Source organism: Chamaea fasciata, unplaced genomic scaffold, assembly GCF_029207755.1.
Source record: "Chamaea fasciata isolate MVZ Bird 193981 ecotype frontalis unplaced genomic scaffold, bChaFas1.0.hap1 SCAF_5, whole genome shotgun sequence".
NCBI lineage: Eukaryota > Metazoa > Chordata > Aves > Passeriformes > Sylviidae > Chamaea > Chamaea fasciata.
The window spans coordinates 22,689,827-22,711,604 of NW_027094090.1; the positions used below are offsets into that span (position 1 = coordinate 22,689,827).

The following is a 21,778-nucleotide window of genomic DNA, read 5'->3' on the forward strand; positions in this document are numbered from 1 at the left end:
TCGCCCATAACCTTTAAACTTTTCTGGTTGATGATCTTAATATACAATAAAGGCTTTTTATCAGTTAATTATGTCTGGATGGGAACCAAACTCTGACTCCTTCTCCATGCCACAACATTTTTGTAAAGTTGAACAAACATATTACACCAAACCCAGGGCACAAAAATGCAAATACCAATACACTATATTAACACAAAACAGTCCAAAAAAAGACACAGTCAAATTATTTCTGCAATATGCAACATCTGAACAATGTAATATCTTTACCTGGAAAGATACTGTTTTATTGTAATCTGTATTTAAGTGTGTTTAAAATAGATTATCAATTTTCATTTTTTCCCCTCTATGCATTCATGACTAAAAACAAAATGGAATTGTAAGCTTGACAGTCTCATTCCAGAAACGTCCTGTGACAACTATTAAAAGATGATCATCACATACACAGATTTGAAGAAATCAGATTACCTGAAAAGGCTTTTGTTATCTGGCATAATCCCTCTTTTCTGCAAAGAAAATGCTGGATTTCTGGAAGCAGGTTTACCTGAACATAAAAAGAGAAGCTTTAATGATTTAACTACAAAAAAAAAAAAAAAAAAAAAAAAAAAAAAAAAAAAAAAAAAAAAAAAAAATTCTTTTTTCTTCAATGGAAAATGCTTTCAATGGGTTTGGGTTTAATTTATCAGAGACACCTCATGTGCAAAACTCCCATCAGTGTCAAGAGGAAATTATAACTTTGCCCTCCCTGCAATGTTGGAATAATGAAGTTATGGTGTGGACTCTTCCCCCATGTCCACAATAATGCAAAATTTTAGGCCTATATCTCTCCCTCTGGCTGCTGAGTGTTGATCCATTCCCTGTACCCTTTTCAGTCTCTGCAGCTTCTCTGTTCTGTCCAGTTACCAACCACTGTCTCTCTCTGCATGGAAATACCCTATGCCTCTTGAATTGCTGTGCTTGGGATCAGTAGTAAGCTAATGTGGCTAAATCACAGGCAGGCTTTGCAGCAAAACACTGTGTTGCATTTCGGTATGGACATGCCAGCAGCAAGTCATGTTAGTTCAATATTTAAAGTTTTCCAGAGGAATGTGCCATCTGGTTTAAGTCTCTGCTCTGCTGCAGACTTCCTGAGAGAACTTGGACAATTCCTTTGATCACCTTGTGTCTCAGTTATTCACGTGTGACACATCTGGACATTGCAGCATGCTGTCAGGATTATTATATTGCACAGCATTAGAGGCTCAGATACGGTAATACAGGCAGAATGAGAAAAAAGCAGTTTGCAGAAGCCTGGGGTGCTTTATCTGAGCATATTCAAAGCATGTGTATTTCTAGCAAATGATAACTACCATAAAAATTTCACTTTTCATACACTTTGATATGGCATCCTATCCCAGGGAACCCCAGTGTATATGCTCAAAGCTCTGACTTCTGTGGACACCAGTGGTTTTTTGTATCACCAGAGGCACCTTTTAAAAGCAGCTTCACTTCTCTCAGACCCTCAAGCTGGAGTCAATAATTTAGAGTCTTGCCATTATTATCTGTGCTATTTCACTTGAAATACAAGTCAAACTGTACCCGTAGTTTGGTCACAGTTTATCAAAGACTTCAGTTTATATCACTCATGTATTTTTATCAACAGGTCAGGTGTTTACATAGAAATTACAAATCCAAGTAACCTAAAGTGTGCCCACAACCTGATCATGTGAGAAAAAATACAAAAAGCAATCCTGAAAATACCAAGATAATTGGTACTACTGATGCTTTGGACCACGAGGAAGCAGGTTGCAGTGCCAGAGCAAGGAACTCCCTTGAAGCCCCTGGTCCAGATTACACATTATCGATTTAAGGAGCATTGTCACTGTTTGGAGAAGTGCCACAATTATGCTTACAAAGAAGGAATTAATTAGGTGAAACTCAGATGTTATATGAGGCCAAAGTTCATCCATCTCCATCTTCTGCTTATACTATCATTCTGAAATACTGCATGTGTTTTCTAATTGTTTCTCACCATTTCTAAAATCCCTTTTCCAACAGGCAAAATTGCTTAAATAATCTCCCTTGTAGACACTTTTGCAGTCAGACATGCTGGTTGAAGGTGATCAAGACTGCAAAAGCACCAGCTTGAGAAAAGGGAAACTTGACACTGAGTTGTAATGATTTTCAGTATTTACATTGTTGTAAATACTTACAACAAAACTAACATACTATGTTCAAATGATAAACTGCTTTAGATACCTGGGTGTGATATAAAAAATAATGAAATGTTGGTACCTGACAAGCATTTCTCAGTAAATAGAAAACATGAAAAAACTTCATTTCTGCTAAACCATGCTGCTGCAGTATAAAACAAACATTTGATACTTCTCTTTTTGTGAGTGAGGGCTGAAAATCTGGCCTATCCTTCCATTCCCACAAAGGACAACACAATAATCTCATACCTTCTGGAAAAGCTCTAAGTTACGCAAATCTTCTGTTTGAAAGCAGCCAGTACCACCATTTTTTTTGGAAGATAAGCAGATGAAAAGATCCCAAGGGTTCATACCACCTATCCGGAAAGAAAAGAAAAGAAGCACTTTGAGAAAGAAAATATCATGCAATTCTTATTAGCGTAAAAAATACTTAGAGCAAAATCCTGAAGAACAGCAAACTATTGGAGAGCTAATAACACGAACAGCTACGGGTGGCAGAAGGATAAAAGACATATTTACTACCAGAGTTCAAGCCTTGGAACTATATTTAGGTGTTTCACAGTGGGAGTTTCCTGTTTTACCTGCCTACTGATGTCCAAACCCTGCTGTTTGACCTGGTTTACATTCAGAAATTAAAAAGTTTGGCAACATGATGCTGCTTTAAGTTGTTATTTTTTTTTCTGGACTCCTCAACATGCATGCTTATAACACGTTTCCAGTACATGCAGTGTGATCTTCTGAGGTGTTTCTTTAATGGGAAGTAAATTTTACAGTAAGTATTACTGGTCATGCTATTGCGAACAGCAGGAGTTTTGCTGTAGTGGATTCCTAAATATTAGACACCAGACTGCCAGTTCTAGAACTGGTGTACAAGTGGAATTAGATTGCAAGCTTCCGAGCTAATGTGATGCTTCCTTCCTGGGGCAAAGCTGACCTGAAGATACAAATAGGTCTTGAACTTGCTCAAATCTCAGCATGTGATGTGGTGTAGAAATGCTTCAAATAAGCTTGGTCAGCTTCCTCACATGGTAATTTGTTTTCTTCTGTATACAGCCTTTGCTACCTGGACCAGTTAGAGATGGTGGCAGCTCACAACAGAATTATTACGTCTATTGAGAACACCTTGAGTATGTTCAATAAAGGGTAAATTATTTCATTGACAGGAAGACAATCAGTAATAATGAACTTACAAATAGAAAGGGCAGTCAAAGAAGCAGTACAGCATCCAAGGGTATAGAATCAAGTCTCAAACCTCCCTGCAGAATAGCTGCAGGGACTGGTTGGTTCTTTTTCCCAAGGTTGGGAAGATTACATGTATTTTATTCCATTTTGTGCTATCCATCTGTGATACCTTCTTAATTTTATTAGATTACTCCCTGAATTTTGTCCCACTGATGGCCCACAGAGGTATTTATTTTATTTATTTCCTTTCTTTCTTTCTCCAGACTTTGTTTTTTTCCTATCCCAATCATGATTACAAATGTCAAGCAGGGTAAAGATACCACTTCAGGAGATTTAACACTCAATTTATGTTAAGTACAGTAATGAACTGATTGTGTAGAATGGATCCAGGACTCTGAAAGTAACTATCACTTTTTTATGTTTATAAGCAGTGTGACAAAGCTGAAGAGATCAATTTTCAGTTACACTGCATTTATTACTGTAACAAGTTCTTCAATTTCACATTATGAGAACCAGTATTATGGTATAAAACTAATTAGGGTATATGAAATTTAGGCAAGACAGATTTCCTACATGCTTCTTTGTGAAAGAAACAACAACAACAAAAAAAGCCCTGCAGGTAGATAAAAATGTCACAGATAGCAAACAAACGAAGCATTAAAGAAATGTACAAGCAAATACGTCATTTTAGTGCAAAAATTTGGCAGTGCCAACAACCTACACAATGACCTCACCAGCTATGTAATTATCAGATAAGCAAGTTGTTATGCCTCTGACTAGTAAACACCTTTGAATAAATCATTATAATTACATATAAATCACAATGCCTAGTTGTGTGCAAATTGAAAGGGAGCTGGAGGGAACTCCATTTCTCAGAAGCAGTTCATTTCCTTCCCTTGTTTATTGTGACACATCCTGCCCTGGGAAGAATTTGATCCCTGACTCCAGAGAATATGCTGCACTGTGTATTTGCCTTTAGGACACATCAGAGTGATCAATATGAATGTACCTAAGGGAAGAAAAGGAAAATGTACCCTCAGATCTGGTGTGCTTCTAAGCCAGTGCCCAGGAAGTAGAACAGCTCAAGAGAACTTGAATGCCTGCCATTACTTGTGTTTTCTATTCACAGTAATTAAACCTCTAGCCAGTTATTTCAGTACAGAACAATCAGAACTGAAACATGTCTATTTATAGAAGTCAGGAGACTTCCTATTAGAAAAACAGCATACACCTAGTGCTGTCTCTCAGATTCAGGCTGACAGAGTAGTGTGACTTCTATTTAAATGTATCAATATATTCCTCATAAACTATACCTGAAAAAACATTATTGGAAAACAAAAACAAAAGGGTCATGTGTTACAACAGCTATTTATTTCTAGAACAGGCTCCTCTAGGAAACCATTTTGCCTCAAATTTGTCCATGTTACTCCTTCCAGAGCTTAACTTTTTGTGGAAAATTAACATCTATGATCAGGAAACCAACAGTCTGTCTTCTTTCTGCATATTTAATAATATGAGATAGTAGTAGCAGATAATAATAAATACATCTCAGAAAAAAAAAGCTATATCTCAGGAAAAGAGTGCTACTGTTATTAGTATTCCAACAACATCACACAGGCCATGCAAAGGACCAAAGATCCCTTTCACAGAACTTATTTTTAAAGTAAAGCAAGATACATGTGACCTAAACCATTCTCCAACAAAAGAACAAAAAGTAACAGTAATAATAAACATCATCCGCATGGAAGGGCTCATGTTTCAAAATGTTTCTAGAGACTTATATGAAGAAGCTTTAATACCATCCATAATATTCCATTTTCAACGTACACACTGTTTTGCTGGTTTTCCACAGGCTTCAAACCAGAAGCAGGCTTTTACAGAGGGGGAAGGCTAAAAAGAATGCTTCATATCTGAACAATTTAATTACTAGCAATTTGCATGAATCTTTTCCCACAGAAAAAGTTATTTCCATAACTTTGTCTCTAGTTATGGAAATCCTGTTTGCTTTATTCAGCAAACCAGTGGACTCAGCACATGGGAGCCATAGATTAGTTGGACAGTATGAAATCACACCTCATGGAGATACTCTTTACTCTTTTTATCATTTTGCACTTGGACAAGCAAAAGAGTGGTAACAAGATGAGAATATGCAATTGGATGTTCTTCTGCTCTCTGAATATCTTTTCTAAACAAGATAGTCTAGTTCAGCCTGTTAATTAAGGACTTGCATACACAAGGAATGGTCACCTGCAGAATTATATCTAACTATGCAGGCAAAGTGAGCTTTAAGTTGATACATGCTGGCAGCACGATCCTTTTATTAACCTGTCTTTTGCCAGCTCTTAGCCTCTCCTCTCCTGTAGGTCTTTGTCATCCAGTCCCATCTCAAAAAGTATTTGTACCTGCAAAGTGTATCTCATGTTTACGTAGAGAATATCAACCCAAGTTTCTACTTCAATTAATAGTAGTACAGCACAATTTGACTGAAATCTGATGTGATCACCTTTTATTCGGAATGAGACAAAGAACATGCTATTCAATTCAGAGAGAAATAACTTTCAACTGAAATTTGATGTAATGCAGAAATTCTAATTTTCAATGAGATGGCACTGTTTTCATTGGCTTTGACACTGATTTATCATTTGAAATAATTAAAATAGTTAATGTGGAAAAATAATATAAAAGATAATAGTCTAGGGAGAAAAACAAACATGTTTTTTAGCAGCAGAGACAATAGCAGTGCAGACACCAATAAAAATATTTAACTTTTTCTGTAATAACATTCTGCAGAGAGTTTTTGTATACTGATATAATAGACCGAAGTTAACAGAAACCAAATGAGAAGTGTAGGATTTGATGGAGTTTCAAGTTTATAAATAAACTTCAAGAATTTCTGAAGGTGATTTCTAAAGTAAAGTGATTTTATTCCAGTCTTTGACATAATCTCCTTCTCCCCATGAGTTATGGTATTGAAGGCTAAATTTTGCAGGAAAACTGTTAGATGAACACACCTCTGGAATTTTTAATCTCTCAGGCATATATTATTTAACTTAATCAAATTACTAAGTTTCATTTCATTACCACTGAAATTTCATTTTGCAGTATCAAAGTATCCATCCTGAATTTTGAAAGGAAAGAACTTTGAAAATCAAATAAAATTTTCATCTTTCATGTTTATCTTCCTGTATTTCATTCATTCTGAGAAATTAAAAAACAAACAAACAACAAAACCTTGGATTTATTTTTATTTTAATCTCAAGTCAATTTGCAATTTTGCATTTGCTCACACCACTACCTTGAAAGTGATCAGTTTATGAGCACTAGAGGAAAAGAAGACAACAAGAAACAGCCAGCATTTGTTTGTCAAGAACATATTACATAAAAGTAGTCTCCTTTCTTGTGACAGAGTAACTGATCCAGTAAACAGAAATCAGAGTAACTGATTTAGTGAACAAAGCAAATATTAGCAATGAAACAATTTGACTTTAGTAAGTCTTTAGACATTGTTTCCATATAACACACCTATGAGGTGATTGCACAGCTATTTGAAAAAAAATGAAGTCACATCCACTATCAAAGTGGATTTTTTTGGAGCAGAACTTCAAAAGATACTCCACTGTACATTCAGTTCTGATCAACTTTTTTTGGTAACAAATTGAATGATAGAATAATAAGTGCATTTATAAATAGCAAGTGACATCAAGTTGAAAAGGAGTATAAGGACTTTGCAAAGCATGTTTAGAATTCAAAGTAATTCTGATAATTGGTCTAAATTCAACCCAAGGAAATTCAAAACAAGTTTAAAGTGCCATAGTTCATCAGAAGAAATCAAATGGAGAGGTACAATTTGCCATAAAGCATTACTGCAGAGAAGGACTAAATTTATAAACTGCATATGAACTAACAATACAATACTGTTGCCAAAAAAAACCCCAACAAACCAACAAACAAAGAAAATATAAATAACTTTTCAGCTGTTGGCAAGTATTTATTGATGCTGAAAGAGTTGAATCCACACCTTTAAAATTTCAGTTCTAATTTATTCCATGACAATTCCCCACAGAATTCTAAATAATAGCCCTTCAGACATCAAGAATTGTAGAAACATGTTTATGAGGGCTACAGTGGTAACAATGATCAGGGGTTAATCCTTCTGCTTCATTTTGTATTGGTCATAACTTTCCAGTAACACTGTTCCTCAGATTTGGAAAACATGGTTTCAGTAGAGGGTTAGAAAAAGGAGATAGATTTTGGAAGACCTTCTACATGGGCTGACTTGGATAGAGTAAATCCTTTGTCTACCAACTCACACAGTGATGTCTTTTTGATTTGGTTTACAACACACCACTGCTTTAACTATTTCTGAGTGGCAGTGCCTTCATGATGTCTCACTCTGACCTGCAAATGGGATGGGCATGAGTCTGGAAGGGGACACAGCCAGGACAGCTGACCCCAGCTGGCCAAAAGGATACTCTACCATATGATGCTGTGCTCAACAACAAAAGCTTGTTGGGAAGAAAGAAGGGAGTGGGCAGAAGAAATGCACATTCACAGTGATGGCATTTGTCTGCCCAACTCACGGTGTGGTTCCATCCATTTTGAAGCTCCTGTCCTGGGGATGGCTGAACACCTGTCTGCTCGGGGGAACTGGTGAATTAATTCCTTGCTTTTCTTTGCTTGCAGACACACGTTTTCCATTCCATTCCATATTAAACTGTCTTTATCTCAATTAATGAGTTTCCTCACTTTTACCCTTCTGATTGTCTCCCTCATCCCACTAGGGGGAGATGAGCAAGCAGCTGGGTGATGCTTTGCTGATGGCTGGGGTTAAACCACAACACCACAGAATAAATTTTTACCCATCCAAAATCAGCTGTCTCTGTAATCACTGGAGACAACATACAGAGTAAGCATTTTAATTTGCAGCAAAGAGTACATAAAGAACAGTTTCTAAACACACGTATTAAATACTGGAATACCTTACTCTCAGGAGGCTAAAGAACCCCTGCTAAGGGAGATCCTGAGATTTGTACAGGATCCTTTTTTAAGAGAAACTCATGTCAACTCTACTTGAAATATATTTTCAGGCACCTCTAAGCTGCATGGATGTAAAGAGAAGATTTTCAGGAAAAGTTATTGTTTACATATTGATGCATTCAACTGTATTCAGTTATATTTATAGCATGTTGTAAACCTGATCTGTAAAAGAGAAGTTTTAGTTGAATGTAAATTTTAGCTTTGTGAGTCATGAGTCCTCACAGTATACAAGGAAAAAAAAGTCAACCTCCTCTGCTCCTGTATGGTAATGGAGGGAGCACAGATTGTACCAAGCTGGGTGAGGAAGCATGTATTTATGAAAGTAGCTGCTTATGCACAAATCCTACTTTAATCCTACTTCAGCCCTGCCATGTAGTCCATTTATAAGAGCCAATAGTTTTTTAGCCAGGAGTTTAAAGTGGAAGAACTAACCAATGTCTGAAAGACAGAACTTCTGCCTCACTGACTGCCTCTGGATTCTAGGCTGAATTTTATGCTCTTCAGCACCTCAGAGGGCAGCAGCATCAGGCAGGCTGTATGACGGGGTCTGGGGCTGTGGGAATTCTACACCTCTGAAGATCTGAGGCTTCATGGATGGCACTCCAGCGGAAAATATCCTTTGAAGCCTATTTCTGGTTACAGCAGTTTGGCTGCCTTGTTGTGCAAATATCAGAATGCTCCTTGTTGAACTGAAAAGTTTTTCTTTGTTAATGACATATCCTCTTGCAAGTTTTTGATTTCACTGTTTGATCTGTAAGATCTTCCCTAAAGGAATGTCTCACACCTAGGTGTTCAGGAATTTTCTCCTTAAAACAGTAGTTATTGGAAGAATTTTAACTTCTGTTTTGGTGTGGCCCTTGATGGTCATGAGCTATTACTAATGTGGACTCACTACAACAACAATGAAGAAATGATCAGTCCACATGAGCGATAGCACAGGACAAGATGCTGAGGCTTCTGATGTATTCTGAACTATTTTAGAAAGCAGCTATTCACCTCTCCATATGCAAATCTTCCTACTGTTTCAGAGTGTTCAGACTGACTGAACTCTGCCATAACATATAGCCTCATAATCACTAGCTTATCTGGACAAATTAGGCTAAAATCTATTGTCACATTAATTGCAGTGGAGTGTTTTAAGTGTAAAAAAATACCCTACCCTACTGAAGCTGAGATGGTTGGACACAGTCAATTCATTCACAAAATACTTTGTGCAGTTGCTGTGTAGCTGCCAGGGAAAGGCTGAAGGAATCCTGAGGACAGTCACTACTCACTCCTCTTGAGAACGATCAGGATTTTTTTTTTTTCTTTTTTGCTCAACTGCTCCCTAAGAGGATCTGAAGTGCCAAAGAAAGCATTCTTTGTTGAGGAGAGGCTGGTGTGAACCAAATGGAACCAGTTCAATTACAAGGACAGTTCATCTGCCCTTGCGTAGCTTAGCACAAAACATTGCCCTTTGCAAGAATTAATGCACAACTACATCTGAGTTCAGAATTTGGGAAGTGAAATAGGCATTTGAAGTTGTTTGCAGTGCCCCTCATAAAAACAGAGGTAATGCTTGACTTAGTCATGCAATAGATTAACAATCCCTTCTTAAATCAATAAATTACCATACTATAACAGACAATCAAAAAAGCATTTTCAGACCTGTAGCAAATGTTTTAAAGTTGGGTTTTCAATTTGCAGATAACTGCCAGTAAGACAACAAAAGGTAGCAAAAAAGAAAATTAAATTGCAGTATCATTAAACTACATCCATATATTTTTCTGTGCAACCAAAGAATGTGCAGAATACTGGAAATAAAAATGTATTCAAAAATTGCATTAGTCTGACATGGGGAGAAGGATACTGCAGTATTGTAAGGCAGGTGCATTAGATGGTTCTCAGCCTATCCAGGAAAGATTGTCAGGATAAGAATAATTCTCCACTGAGTTGTATTATAGATTGCAACTCTAACAACCTACAGGTTTTATCATGGCATAACCTGTCAACTCAAGGTATGAAAATATGCTGTCAAAATACTTTCTGAGCAGAAGTAGAGTTCAATAGCAAATAAAAGGAAAAGATGCAGTTCTGACCCAATGAAAAACACATTGGGGCAATTCAAACACTCAAGCCTGTCATTCCACTTCTGTGCTTACACACCATGCTTTGGACGAATATTCAGATTACTGTGGAATGTTCTGCACACGTGGGTATTTCCTGCACAGCAAGCCTCAGTGAAACCAAAAACGGCTAATGATCCAATATGGTATGCTCTTCTTGTATGCAAGCCAAAATAACTTACAACCCCAACTGCTCCTGAATGCTGGAATTCTTACTTTATTTGTATTTAATACACAACATAAGATACAACAGGCAAAGCTGCTATATATGTTTCTCACCTACACATTGTGGGACATAGACTTAACCCTCAGTGGGATAGAAGTTCTTGGTACCTAGTTAAACACAGATATCACAGATCCACCAAAGCTCAGATAAATCCATCTGTGTAGGTGTTTTCTAACCTTCTGTGAGGTAGAGAAGGAAACTGCCTGACAAAAAAGCCAGATTGAGAAATATTAGGCTACTGAGAGTTGATTGGCATGAAGAACCAGGTGAAAACTGGAAGGAGAGAATGTGCATGTGGGAAGAGGCTGAGACATATAGGGCTGCACAATGGAGCCCAGAGGAACTGCAGCAGGTTGGAGAATTCAAATAGCACCCTGCTTCAGCTGCTTCCAGGGATATCACAGGAAGGAGATCTGCCCACAAAATACTCTTCTCTCTTATGCACATGCACACACACACAAAATGGCACAGATGCACAATGCTGGGTGCGGTAATTCCAGTAACCCCATCAAAGAGACACAAGCTTCTGCCCTGGTACCCGCAAGACATCCCTGGGGAGACTCCACCACAGTGCTGAACATGATGAGTGAACAGGAGCCCCAAAACACCTTGTGGAAGCGCATCCTAACCTGGATGAGTGTGTACACAACAAGAACAAGTGGTACTGAGGCACCTTCCCCACTAGACTATTGCAAAACCTGCAGATCCTGCTACTTTTATAAGGAAGAGTCTAGGCTTTTAGAAAGGCACATGCAACAAACAGAAGGAGCTGGTGGCTGGAAAGAAGATTCAATTTGAAAGTAGTTCCTAGGGAGGAGGAGTTCTGCCCAAGGAAACCAAATTGCCAGCTTGTGATTACTTTCCATCCTGCATTTCACACCAACATTTCTACCACTCCCACCCTTTGCAACAGAACATGAGGTACCTGAGCTGAGAAGCCCTCTGAATAATGGTGCTAATGAGAATTCATCATTGACTTTAAAAGGTAGAAACTGAGCTAGACTTGAGAAAATAGCCTCTTCCCTTCCATGGATATCTGGCAGCATCAGGATACACAGCTAAGGAGTAAATGGGTTTATTTGACTAATGTCCTGTCTCATTCTAATTACAATAAATAAGAACACCAATTACAAAGTTAAAACAAAAATGTTTGATCACATAAGCAAGAAACAAACCCCCATATCTTAAGATCCAAATCACAGACCTTGATCACTGCAATTGGAGCACTCAGGCACTTACACCATTCCTTATTAATGTGCCAGATTCTGTAATACCCAGGATACATGAAACAATACTGAAAAAAAGAAGCTTGGGAATACAGGCAATGGCTACTATAAACAGTGTCAGGCTCAACCACTGGCCTGCAATCATCTACTGTGTTTGTTTTCTTCTCCCTGGGTGGCCATGCAATGCCCCAGGAGACAGCATAAGCCAGTGACAGTTCCTAAAACTCAGCAAAAAGCAGGCCACCCTCAGTCAGGGGAAAAGAGTTTATATACATGGACATGAGCCATACTGCATCACTTGTCCTTAGAACTAGGGAATTGATCCATTTTATTTATGAGTTAGACAAAACTGCAAAAGACAGTGATGCAATAAATAAGTCATGCCTAATGTAAGGGTTTCTAGTTGTCATTCACAGACACTGTTTTCCATGTATCACTCTACGCTGCCTTTCACTTCTACTCACCTGGTGTGCCATGGGGTAGTGGAAGTCCATGATAGATATCTGGACTGCCATGCAGGGCATCCATAAAACATGAACTCTAAAGTAGATCTTAAAATTATCTCTGCAAACATTTTAAAGAAATGTAGGGTCAGACTATGGGGATTGAAACAGAGACTATAACAGAACTGATAAAGGAGCCTGGTATCTTAGGCCTGAACAAGCAGAAACCATGGGAGACAGACACAGATAAAGGCTTCCTGGGGTAGAAGTGACCAAGAAACATGCTGTGAAACTTTGTAATGACTACCAAGTAACTTATGTCATAAAGAATGTACAACCAATGAGAATTGTTACCAAAAATAGAACCCTATATAAGTGCTATACAAGAAAAACCCTATGTGAACCCCTTGTACGATCAATACATTTAACTTCTGATCAGAACTTGGAATGTCCCCATCTCTCACTTGCCGATATCAGACCTCACTTTTGAAGATCAACAAATATCCTCACAATGTTAGATTTGTAAAAAAAAAAGTGTAGTGCAACATCTGGGGTGTAAATCATATGTGCCATGGAGCTGGGTAAAGGAAGAAGAAAACCTGATGCTTTCTCCTACTTCACATATCATCCTGTCATAAAAAAGGCAACCTAACTAGTTTACAGTTACATTCTGAGCTTTCCTGAATACTTCCTTTTTTTTTTTCTAGCCTCAGAGCTTTTTTAAAGCCCTAACACTACATTCCTAGGGAAAATAGGGCTGACATGTCAAAATCTATGTAGTTAAAGTCCTTGACTTCAGCCTCATCTTAATGGAAAATTATTTTTTGCTGAAGAATGACTTCTAGACAGGCTCCACTGATACTTGGCCTCTTTGTGGCTATGAAACCTGAAGTGAGTGAGGTTTTTTTTTTACACTTGCTGAAGCCAAATGGGAATAAATATTTAAATGTCTATTCCCATTTAGACAGACAAATGCTTCTTGATTTGCTCCAAAACAGCTGGATCTTGTTCTTATTTTGTCTATCAGCCTGTTGAACAGCACTTTGGTAGGCTGATATGTTTTCTATTTTACCTTTTGCAAAAAAAAAACAAAAAAAAAAAAAAAACAAAAAAAACAAAACAAAAAAAAACACAACACCAAAAAACCTGTAGTGAACTGGTTTTCTTTCCAGTAAACAAAAAATTATGTTGTTTAACTTCTCCATAGTGCACCAAAAGTCCTTCTTCAATAAACAGATCAACTGAGCTCTATTTTATCAGATCTAAAATAACTGTAGTTCTACCAGATTCCTCTTGCATTTACAAAACACAGAACACTCTGTAAGCTCTCCCTATATGTATACTTGTAGTAGTTGCTATAAATTAAAACTGAAAATTCTTTTTTATAGCTAAATATTTATTTTTGAAAGCATTACCACAAATGTCAGAAACAAAGTCATTACAACAATAATCTTGTTATAGAAACACATTACGACTTGAACAATATGGTTCAAACTTTCCAAAGTGCTTACCACTCAGCTCCTCTGTGCTTCCCTCTATCAGATTAGGACTGTATTTTATTTATGTGAGGCATCATTGAGGAAATATGTTAAGACTATATTTTTTCAATCCTGCTACCAGTTATAGTTGCTCAAATCCTAATCCATTGTTACTTTTTAATCCAAATCCCTTCAATATTTTGCTTTTCTGTTGTGAAAAATGGGCATTGTTTTGTAAGGAAACATGCCTGCCAGAAATGATAGAAATTCATGATATGTGGGGGGTTTCCTTTTTAATCAAAGGGAGGGTGTCACTTTTAGTAATAATTTTCTGTATGAAATGATTTTTTCCAAAAATCTGAAGGTTCTCATGACTAACTTGAAACTGAGGAATAGTTTCAATTTCTGAGTATATCAGAGGAGCCTCTATTCTCTTTGACATCTGTTAAAACTAGGATAACCTCCAAACGGACAACCTCAGGGGCTGGGTAAATAATATTCAATATTACATTGAAAAATCAAGTCTGAGGTAGTACAATGAACATCAGAAGGCTAGAATAATCATTCCCCTCATGAAGAAAAGGTTCCCTTTTGATGAAAGATAAGCCAGTGTAACAACACTATGTTGTGTGAAATTTTCAGAAACGTTCTAAACTGTGGGTGGCTACTGCACTTTTGATGTTTGGGGTGGCTTTGGGATGCAGCATTAAAAAGAGCTGTCAGCTGAAATTGGATGCAGCTGGAGAAAGTTGGAATCTGAACTTAGGAATGGCGTGGGCTGGCTGCAAATTACAATGAAGGCCTACACAGTATATAAGCTTTTTGCTGCCTGAACCAATAAAAGTCATGGCAGCCAAAGTAAAAAAAAAAAAAAAGAAAAAAAAAAAGAAAAAAAAAAGGCAAAAAAAAGTTTTTGTTTCAGTGGTATATAATGCCACTACCTAAAATGGGAGCACAGTGATGAAAGGCAGCAGCACACTTCTCACAGCTGACCAGGGCTCAGAGCCAGTGACTGCATCAAAAAGGGTCCACAGCTTCCAACAGCCAAATCACTGAGCACTCCTAACCCTTACAGAGTGCTCTGACAGGATGGTGACAGGCTTCTGGCTAGACTGACCAACATTCTCCCAGCACCTATATTAGCAAACAATTATCTGACATTTAGGAACAGACATATATATTTATAAACCAGAGTCTCTGCTTGAGCCCTATCAGAGCCAGGATTCATTTCTTAAAGAGAAGCACTTTAAAAATACTTTGAAAAGCAATTATATGCTGTTACATTCTTATCTGATATGTACAGTTATAAAAATTGCCTCAAACTCTTTTACAGGATCTGCATGTTACTAGCATATAGCATATAAAAAGTGGATATACTGATGCCTAAATCCCTTGTATTTATTTAATTTCAGTAGCTGTGCACATTGGTGCTTTCCTTTGGCCAACGTGTGGATCTTCCTAGACACTGGTGTTTTTCAGATTCTGTTAACATGACCTAATTTATTCCAGTAAAGTTTTAATTTTAGCTCACTGTGTATCATTTTAATTATTGTAATCTCTAAGTCAGCCCCTTAAATACCACTCTCCACTGGACTGTATGTTCTGTTTAAAGAACTAAATAGAACAATCAGAGAAAGATATGTTTGGTACATTTAGGACTAAATGCTATATTTTGGTTTTACCTGGCAGAGCTCAATGTCCTTATACTTTTGTTATAAACAAACAAAGAATTTCACTTTCTAAATGAAAAGAGTGCATTTAAAACAGAGGATTCAATTCAATCTTACAGAGGATTTATTTTAGTAATACAAAGAAATCATTTGTGTGCTCTTCTGCAAAGCATGAACATGTTCTGCTAGTAATTAGGAAGAAGAATACCTATTGTTCAGAAAAATATACGATTTTCTAACACAAAACCACAGCATCACATTAGAGAGCAGAATTCATTTCTGTATGTCAGAAACTTACATCTTGTACTGAAACCAATGATGTATGCAGCATGAGATTAATTGCTAAAACCAAAACTAAAAAGTGATCAAGATAACATATGTTTCTGGTATGCTTTTCCTTCCCAAATCTAAATGAACTTCCATGGTTTGGAAGCACATTAAATCTCTTACATGTTTGTAACTCAGTATGCTCTGAGGATCACATTGCTACATATTTAGCTTGTCTAGGAAGCTCCTTGTTTAACAACATACCAAGAAGTGTTTCTAAAATGTGTTTTATTTGTCAAAACTTAGCTCAGGACTCACATGACATATATTCTGCATTAGAAAACCAACCAGTTTTGTATACTGTTGGTTATGTATTTCTACCAACAGTTAACCAAAAGGATTTTGGGAAGAGAAGTTACATCTGCTAGGTTTGAATATACATACGTATTTGTATGGTAACCCACAAAATATTTCTGTAGCTAGCTTCACCGTTACTATTTTACACAGTATTTTAAATTACTTACTTATGACAGAATGATCTTGTGCTTTTGCTGGCATGCTAGGATCTCCAGTCCTGCTTATTTAACCTTACCTCCACAGGGTTGTTTACACTTTCAGAACCTGATTTCAATTTACTTTAATTTTCTCAGAGACTTTTATATTTATAAAAGCTGAGCATCTAGTGACCTCTCTATTCCTGACATTTCCTTTACTCTCCACTATGAAAAAGAACAAAAACCCCAGTGTCCCATTTCTGCTCCAAAAAAACTAAACTGCTTCCTTCAGTGGGTTGGTCCTTGTAATTGAAAATGGCAACCAGATGTTTACAGAACACAGAAGAAATTTTCCTTGGGGCCTTTAGTCTTTATAATTGTTTGCTAAAGTTAGTTGGATTTCATGGAAACTTGTCTGAGGTTGAAACAAACATCAAGTAGGGGCTCCTCCTAACTTCATTCTGAAAAAAATTAAAAAAAAAAAGAAAGAAAAAACTTAAAACTAATATTTTCGACTCTTGTTGATGTATTTCTAACTCCATAGAAAGACACTCACTAAGGGAGAAAATGTGGTTCTCTTAGAGCTTATTTTACGTGTCATCCCATGAAAAACATCCCAATTTCACCATATGTTACTTGCTTTCTACTTTCTCAAAGTTCAGCTGGCTATTATCTAAGCATGACTGATTTTTGCTCCCTTCCCATTTCCCCACTCTCGTCAGGAATATATTCTCACAAATTTTGGGGGTTTTGAGAATATTTTGAACTTTAAGAAGATGCTGTAAACTACATATTGTTTGTTCCCCCAAGCCCTCAGTCATCACAGCTGATTCATACCTGAAGTCTCTCCATCTCCTGGAGAAATCACCATTTTCTCTCTTCAGTTTTTTGTCTGCCTGATTTTCTCAAGGCTAGTCATGTACTCCAAGAAGTCTGTGAGACCATCATGTTACCCCACCAGGGGACTGACTACACCCAATAAAATCTCTTTACCTAATATTTCAAGACATCTAAGATTGAATGCCCATAGCTCCAGGGAATCTATTTGATTACTTCACTAGATTTACTCCCAAAACAGATTTCCTAATAACAACTTTGTTGTAGTACTTCATGCCCTGATTCCTACATGCATGAAGAACAGATTGTTCTTTTTTTCCTTGGCAGCAGAATTTGTTAACACTTTGTGTTAACAAGTACCTCTGTTTTCCCAAACATACCAGTCTTCACACTCATTGAAGAAAGAGCATGACTGTGTCCTCTTGTCTCTACCACCTTCTCTCATTTTCACTAGTTTTGTTGATATGGTATGTCTTGGAAAATAAAAAAGGGATGTCTGACAGTCACCAGCCATGGCCCTGGGGGCCTCTGAAACCTATGGCTGTAGTTTATTCTCAAGACTAATTAGCAGCTCTGAGGAAACTGTTACTGGCTGCACTTACCAAGGAGCACTTCTGCTAGTTCCTACCTTGCGCTGGCCAGATGTCAGCAATTAAGCTGATAATTTTCCTATTTAGCCTCTGGTGAAAAGCATGAACAGTGAGTATGAATAGTGAGATGTGATACAATATGCTAAAGAAATAACACAAAGATATACAGCAAAGAGCATGCATTTCATCCTAATTCTGACAGTGACTCACAGTTTCTATCCTAGTTTTCTCCATCTCTAAGTGATGTGACAACATTTTCTGGCCTTGTAACTCCAACTGTTGAAGTAAAGTGAACTGAGTAATTTTCTTCCATAAAAAAAAAAGGAAATTTTCTTTAAAAAGTCATTTTTCCAAAGGATACCCAACAAACCAAAATGAAAAACTGACAAAGACTGACTTGGAAAATTGCTTTTGGAGAAAATCAAATGAGAATTTTCTTTCATCTGTTCCCAGCTGCTTCTTCAGTCATGCAATATATAGAGAGACAGAAAACTTTGCAGCTAGCACCACTCCACATCTGTGAACACCTGTGAACATGTCCTGCAGCTTCATGTTCCCTGACATCCTCCAAGCACCAGTTTCACAGGGAGTGACCACCACTGAGTACAAAGAAGCAACAGAACTCTCTGCAGAGAGCCAAGAGGGGGGCAGCAGAGGCCTTATCTTCCATAATAACATAATTCTCAAACCACCATTTTACAGCAAAATGAGTTATGCCTGAATATATTCAGGTGGCTTTATCAGTGAGAGGGTATTTACTCCTTGCTGTAATACTTAAGTAGTGCCACTTTAAATACCAGACAGATCTCTTGATCCAAGCACATAAAGAGAAAGGCCAAGATTGGCTCAGGTTTGCTCCCTTGGGTCTGTTGCCTCAATCAACCCTTCCTGTTACTGGTCCAGCTCCACCCAAGCACTACTCCCACATCTGCAAAAAGCCAGATCATCCTCATAGTTAGATGCTGGAACCAGGGCTTAGTTTACACAGCCAAGTATTTAAACACAGCATGTTCTTTAAATGGTAGAAAACAGAACAGAATTCAGCGTGTATTGATAATGTCAGAAAAGAGGATATAACTTCAGATCTAATATTCTTTGCAATATATGTAAATGTAAGTATCTATGTAGTATATGATCCCTACTTAACAATGTCAGGAAAATGAATAGGACATGAAATAATATTGATTTCTGTGGAAATTGACAGAAAAGCTAAATATTGAACAAGGCTAGGATGGGTTCAATAGTTATCTAATGGAACAATAAATCACACAAAAAAAATCCTAACCCAAATTAATATTTGTACTGCAGTGATCTTTCTAATGGCATGGCTAAATTTTAATCTTCAATGGATGTCACTCAAACTGCAAAAAGAGATAATAGTAAAGTTTAAATACTTAACTGCAGTATTCTAAAAATAGGAACAGCAGGGAGCACATAGCGTTATGCTGCACTCAGTTTGTCAGGAGCCTGAATACATGTGCTTTTTTCCATGGCCAAGCTGATGGGCTACCATTGAGCTTAAGCACAATCTTTTCCATTCCAAGAGCTAGTGGTAATGACAGAATTTTGCACGTTATTGCAGAAAGAATTAAAATTTTAGATTTTTAACATACAGCTGCACACATTTCTTGCAGCCTGAAGTTTGCTCAGATTTGCTTAACTATTAGTAAAGGTGAAGAATTGAGAAATTAAGGAAATGCCTGTTAAGGGAGGGTCACCAAAGACTAATGAGGCAGGCACATTCAGCAAAGGACAGAAAAACTGATGGCTTCGTAAGGAAAGATATAACTAGTTTACTTATCTTTGAAGATGTCATCTGGACAAAGTATGGAATTCAGGAAAAGATTCAGGCAACAGGCAGTAACTAGGGAACATTATTTTTGAAGGGCAGAAATGCCTATTAGTGAAACAAATTTCTGAGATAAAACCTTCCTTTTAAAAATGTGAAAATGTTGGCAGGGTAGCACAGAGTCATAGGGACACACACATCCTGTTAATCTTTACTGTGGTAACAGAGTTAAGAGCTTCTCGGGCTGGAAGAATAGGGAAGAAGGCAGAAGACACTGGAAAATATCTGGCAAGCTCTTCTCTGCTATTTGCCACTCTGGGAGAATCTAAGGGGGCTCAAAAGCCAGGTGGCTCATCCCACTCATCTCTGGTAGAAAAACACAGCTCTGTCCTGGGCTGAGGCAAGGAAGCTCGGAGGCTTGTAGAGCTCAGTATGGCAAATGTCGCCTGAGAAAGCCTGGAAGTGTAGGGATTTCACACTCTTCCTTCTGATCCTTTTTATTATTTTCCACGAGATTGTGACACCAAATTCAACCCCCTCCAAGTCTATGGAAAAGGCATATCTTGTTCCAGAGGAGAGGTAGATTTTTACATTTTATAAACGAAGGGAAGGGAAGGGAAGGGAAGGGAAGGGAAGGGAAGGGAAGGGAAGGGAAGGGAAGGGAAGGGAAGGGAAGGGAAGGGAAGGGAAGGGAAGGGAAGGGAAGGGAAGGGAAGGGAAGGGAAGGGAAGGGAAGGGAAGGGAAGGGAAGGGAAGGGAAGGGAAGGGAAGGGAAGGGAAGGGAAGGGAAGGGAAGGGAAGGGAAGGGAAGGGAAGGGAAGGGAAGGGAAGGGAAGGGAAGGGAAGGGAAGGGAAGGGAAGGGAAGGGAAGGGAAGGGAAGGGAAGGCCAATCACACAACCTGGCAAACCAAACAAATGTGCCATTTGTAGGTGTGCTGGCCAGTGCAACCTGATGCCTTTCTTATCAGCTGTTATGATGAGCTGTTTGCTCATCAGCATCTTCTTTTGAACTGCTTACTTCAAAATGGATTTACCACAGATATTTACTGGAGATACTGACCATGTTAAAACAGATTTCCCAAGGTGGTAATCCCAGCTCTCTGCAAAATCTGACTATTCCATCGTTTGCAACCAACACAATTCTAACACAGTTCCACTTCTCTATCTCCATCCCAGCAGCAGACTAAGAGACATGTTAAACTTACAGCAAACTGGCTCATTTAGGGCTGCTGAAAAAGGAAGTCTCAAAGAGCTCAGAGCAGGCACAGGTATCATCAGTCCACGGATTTTTCCCTCCATGTGGGTTTAATTGCTAAGGAATGGTGAAAGCACAACTACTTTTTGTTCAAGCAGCACTGCTTGAGAATTTACTGACACAGCTATTTTTCAGTGAAAAATTAGGGGTTTGAATAATTTATCTTTTACTGAAAAGCATATCTGTATGGATTTTTCATAGTAAACCCATAGACCACAGTCTCTTTGCCATGATTAAAACAAAAAAACAAAAAAACAAAACCCTATGCTTTTCCTTTTTAACCAACTGTTTTCCAGTTACCAAGACTCAAAATGGTTTTGGCTGGTTGGTAAGAAGTGAAAAATTTCCACTGAAGAAAACTATTCCCCTGATGCTTCTCTCTGACAGCAATGAACTCAACACAGTGCTGCAGCCCAGGTGCTGAGGATCTTCCTTGGAAGATCAATGTGCAGAGCTGTCACATTTGGGTTTCAAACAGCAGCAGAACTGGTCCCAAAATTCTTAGCAGGCCAGCACAAAAAAAAAGTTAGGAATGTTTTGTGGTGAATTTTTTTCCATATATGACTCCAGCTAGAGTCTTGGCTCTCAGCCATTTAAAACAAAAAAATCCTTTCAAATTTAGAGTGAACTTTGTAAGATACACAAGTAAGAAAGACTGCACACAAATAAAAGCACCCGACAGAGCTGCTAAATTATACCAAGTAATAAGAAATTACCCTTTTTATAGATTTTTCACAGCACTCATACTCTGTGTTCCTCAGTTCATTATCTATATATTTTAACTGAGGCCTAAAGAGCTTATTTTAAATAACTTATAACACTGCTATTAGAAAAATATTATGCCAAAGAATAGCTCAAAATGCCCTTCTCCAAAATAAGGAGCACTATCCCATCCAGAAGAGTAAACCCCATCATCAACTGGGTAAGAAAATTAACTTAGAGTGTAATTTGCTTAGCTGTAAGAAAAGATCGTTGGGTAGGTATGTAGA

At 37.8% G+C, this 21,778-nt stretch overlaps 1 protein-coding gene across 5 annotated transcripts in view; it reads right to left on the reverse strand.

Annotated features, from left to right (window-relative positions):
* The window catches only part of CPED1 (cadherin like and PC-esterase domain containing 1), a 150,160-nt gene that overhangs the window by 112,243 nt on the left and 16,139 nt on the right, over nucleotides 1-21,778 (reverse strand). For all 5 annotated transcript variants that reach the window (XM_066183024.1, XM_066183022.1, XM_066183023.1 and 2 more), the window contains 2 exons: nucleotides 2,439-2,545; nucleotides 466-541 (listed from right to left, as the gene is read on the reverse strand). In XM_066183024.1, coding sequence (XP_066039121.1) covers nucleotides 466-541; nucleotides 2,439-2,545 — 183 coding nt within the window. The remainder of the gene's footprint in view (nucleotides 1-465; nucleotides 542-2,438; nucleotides 2,546-21,778) is intronic.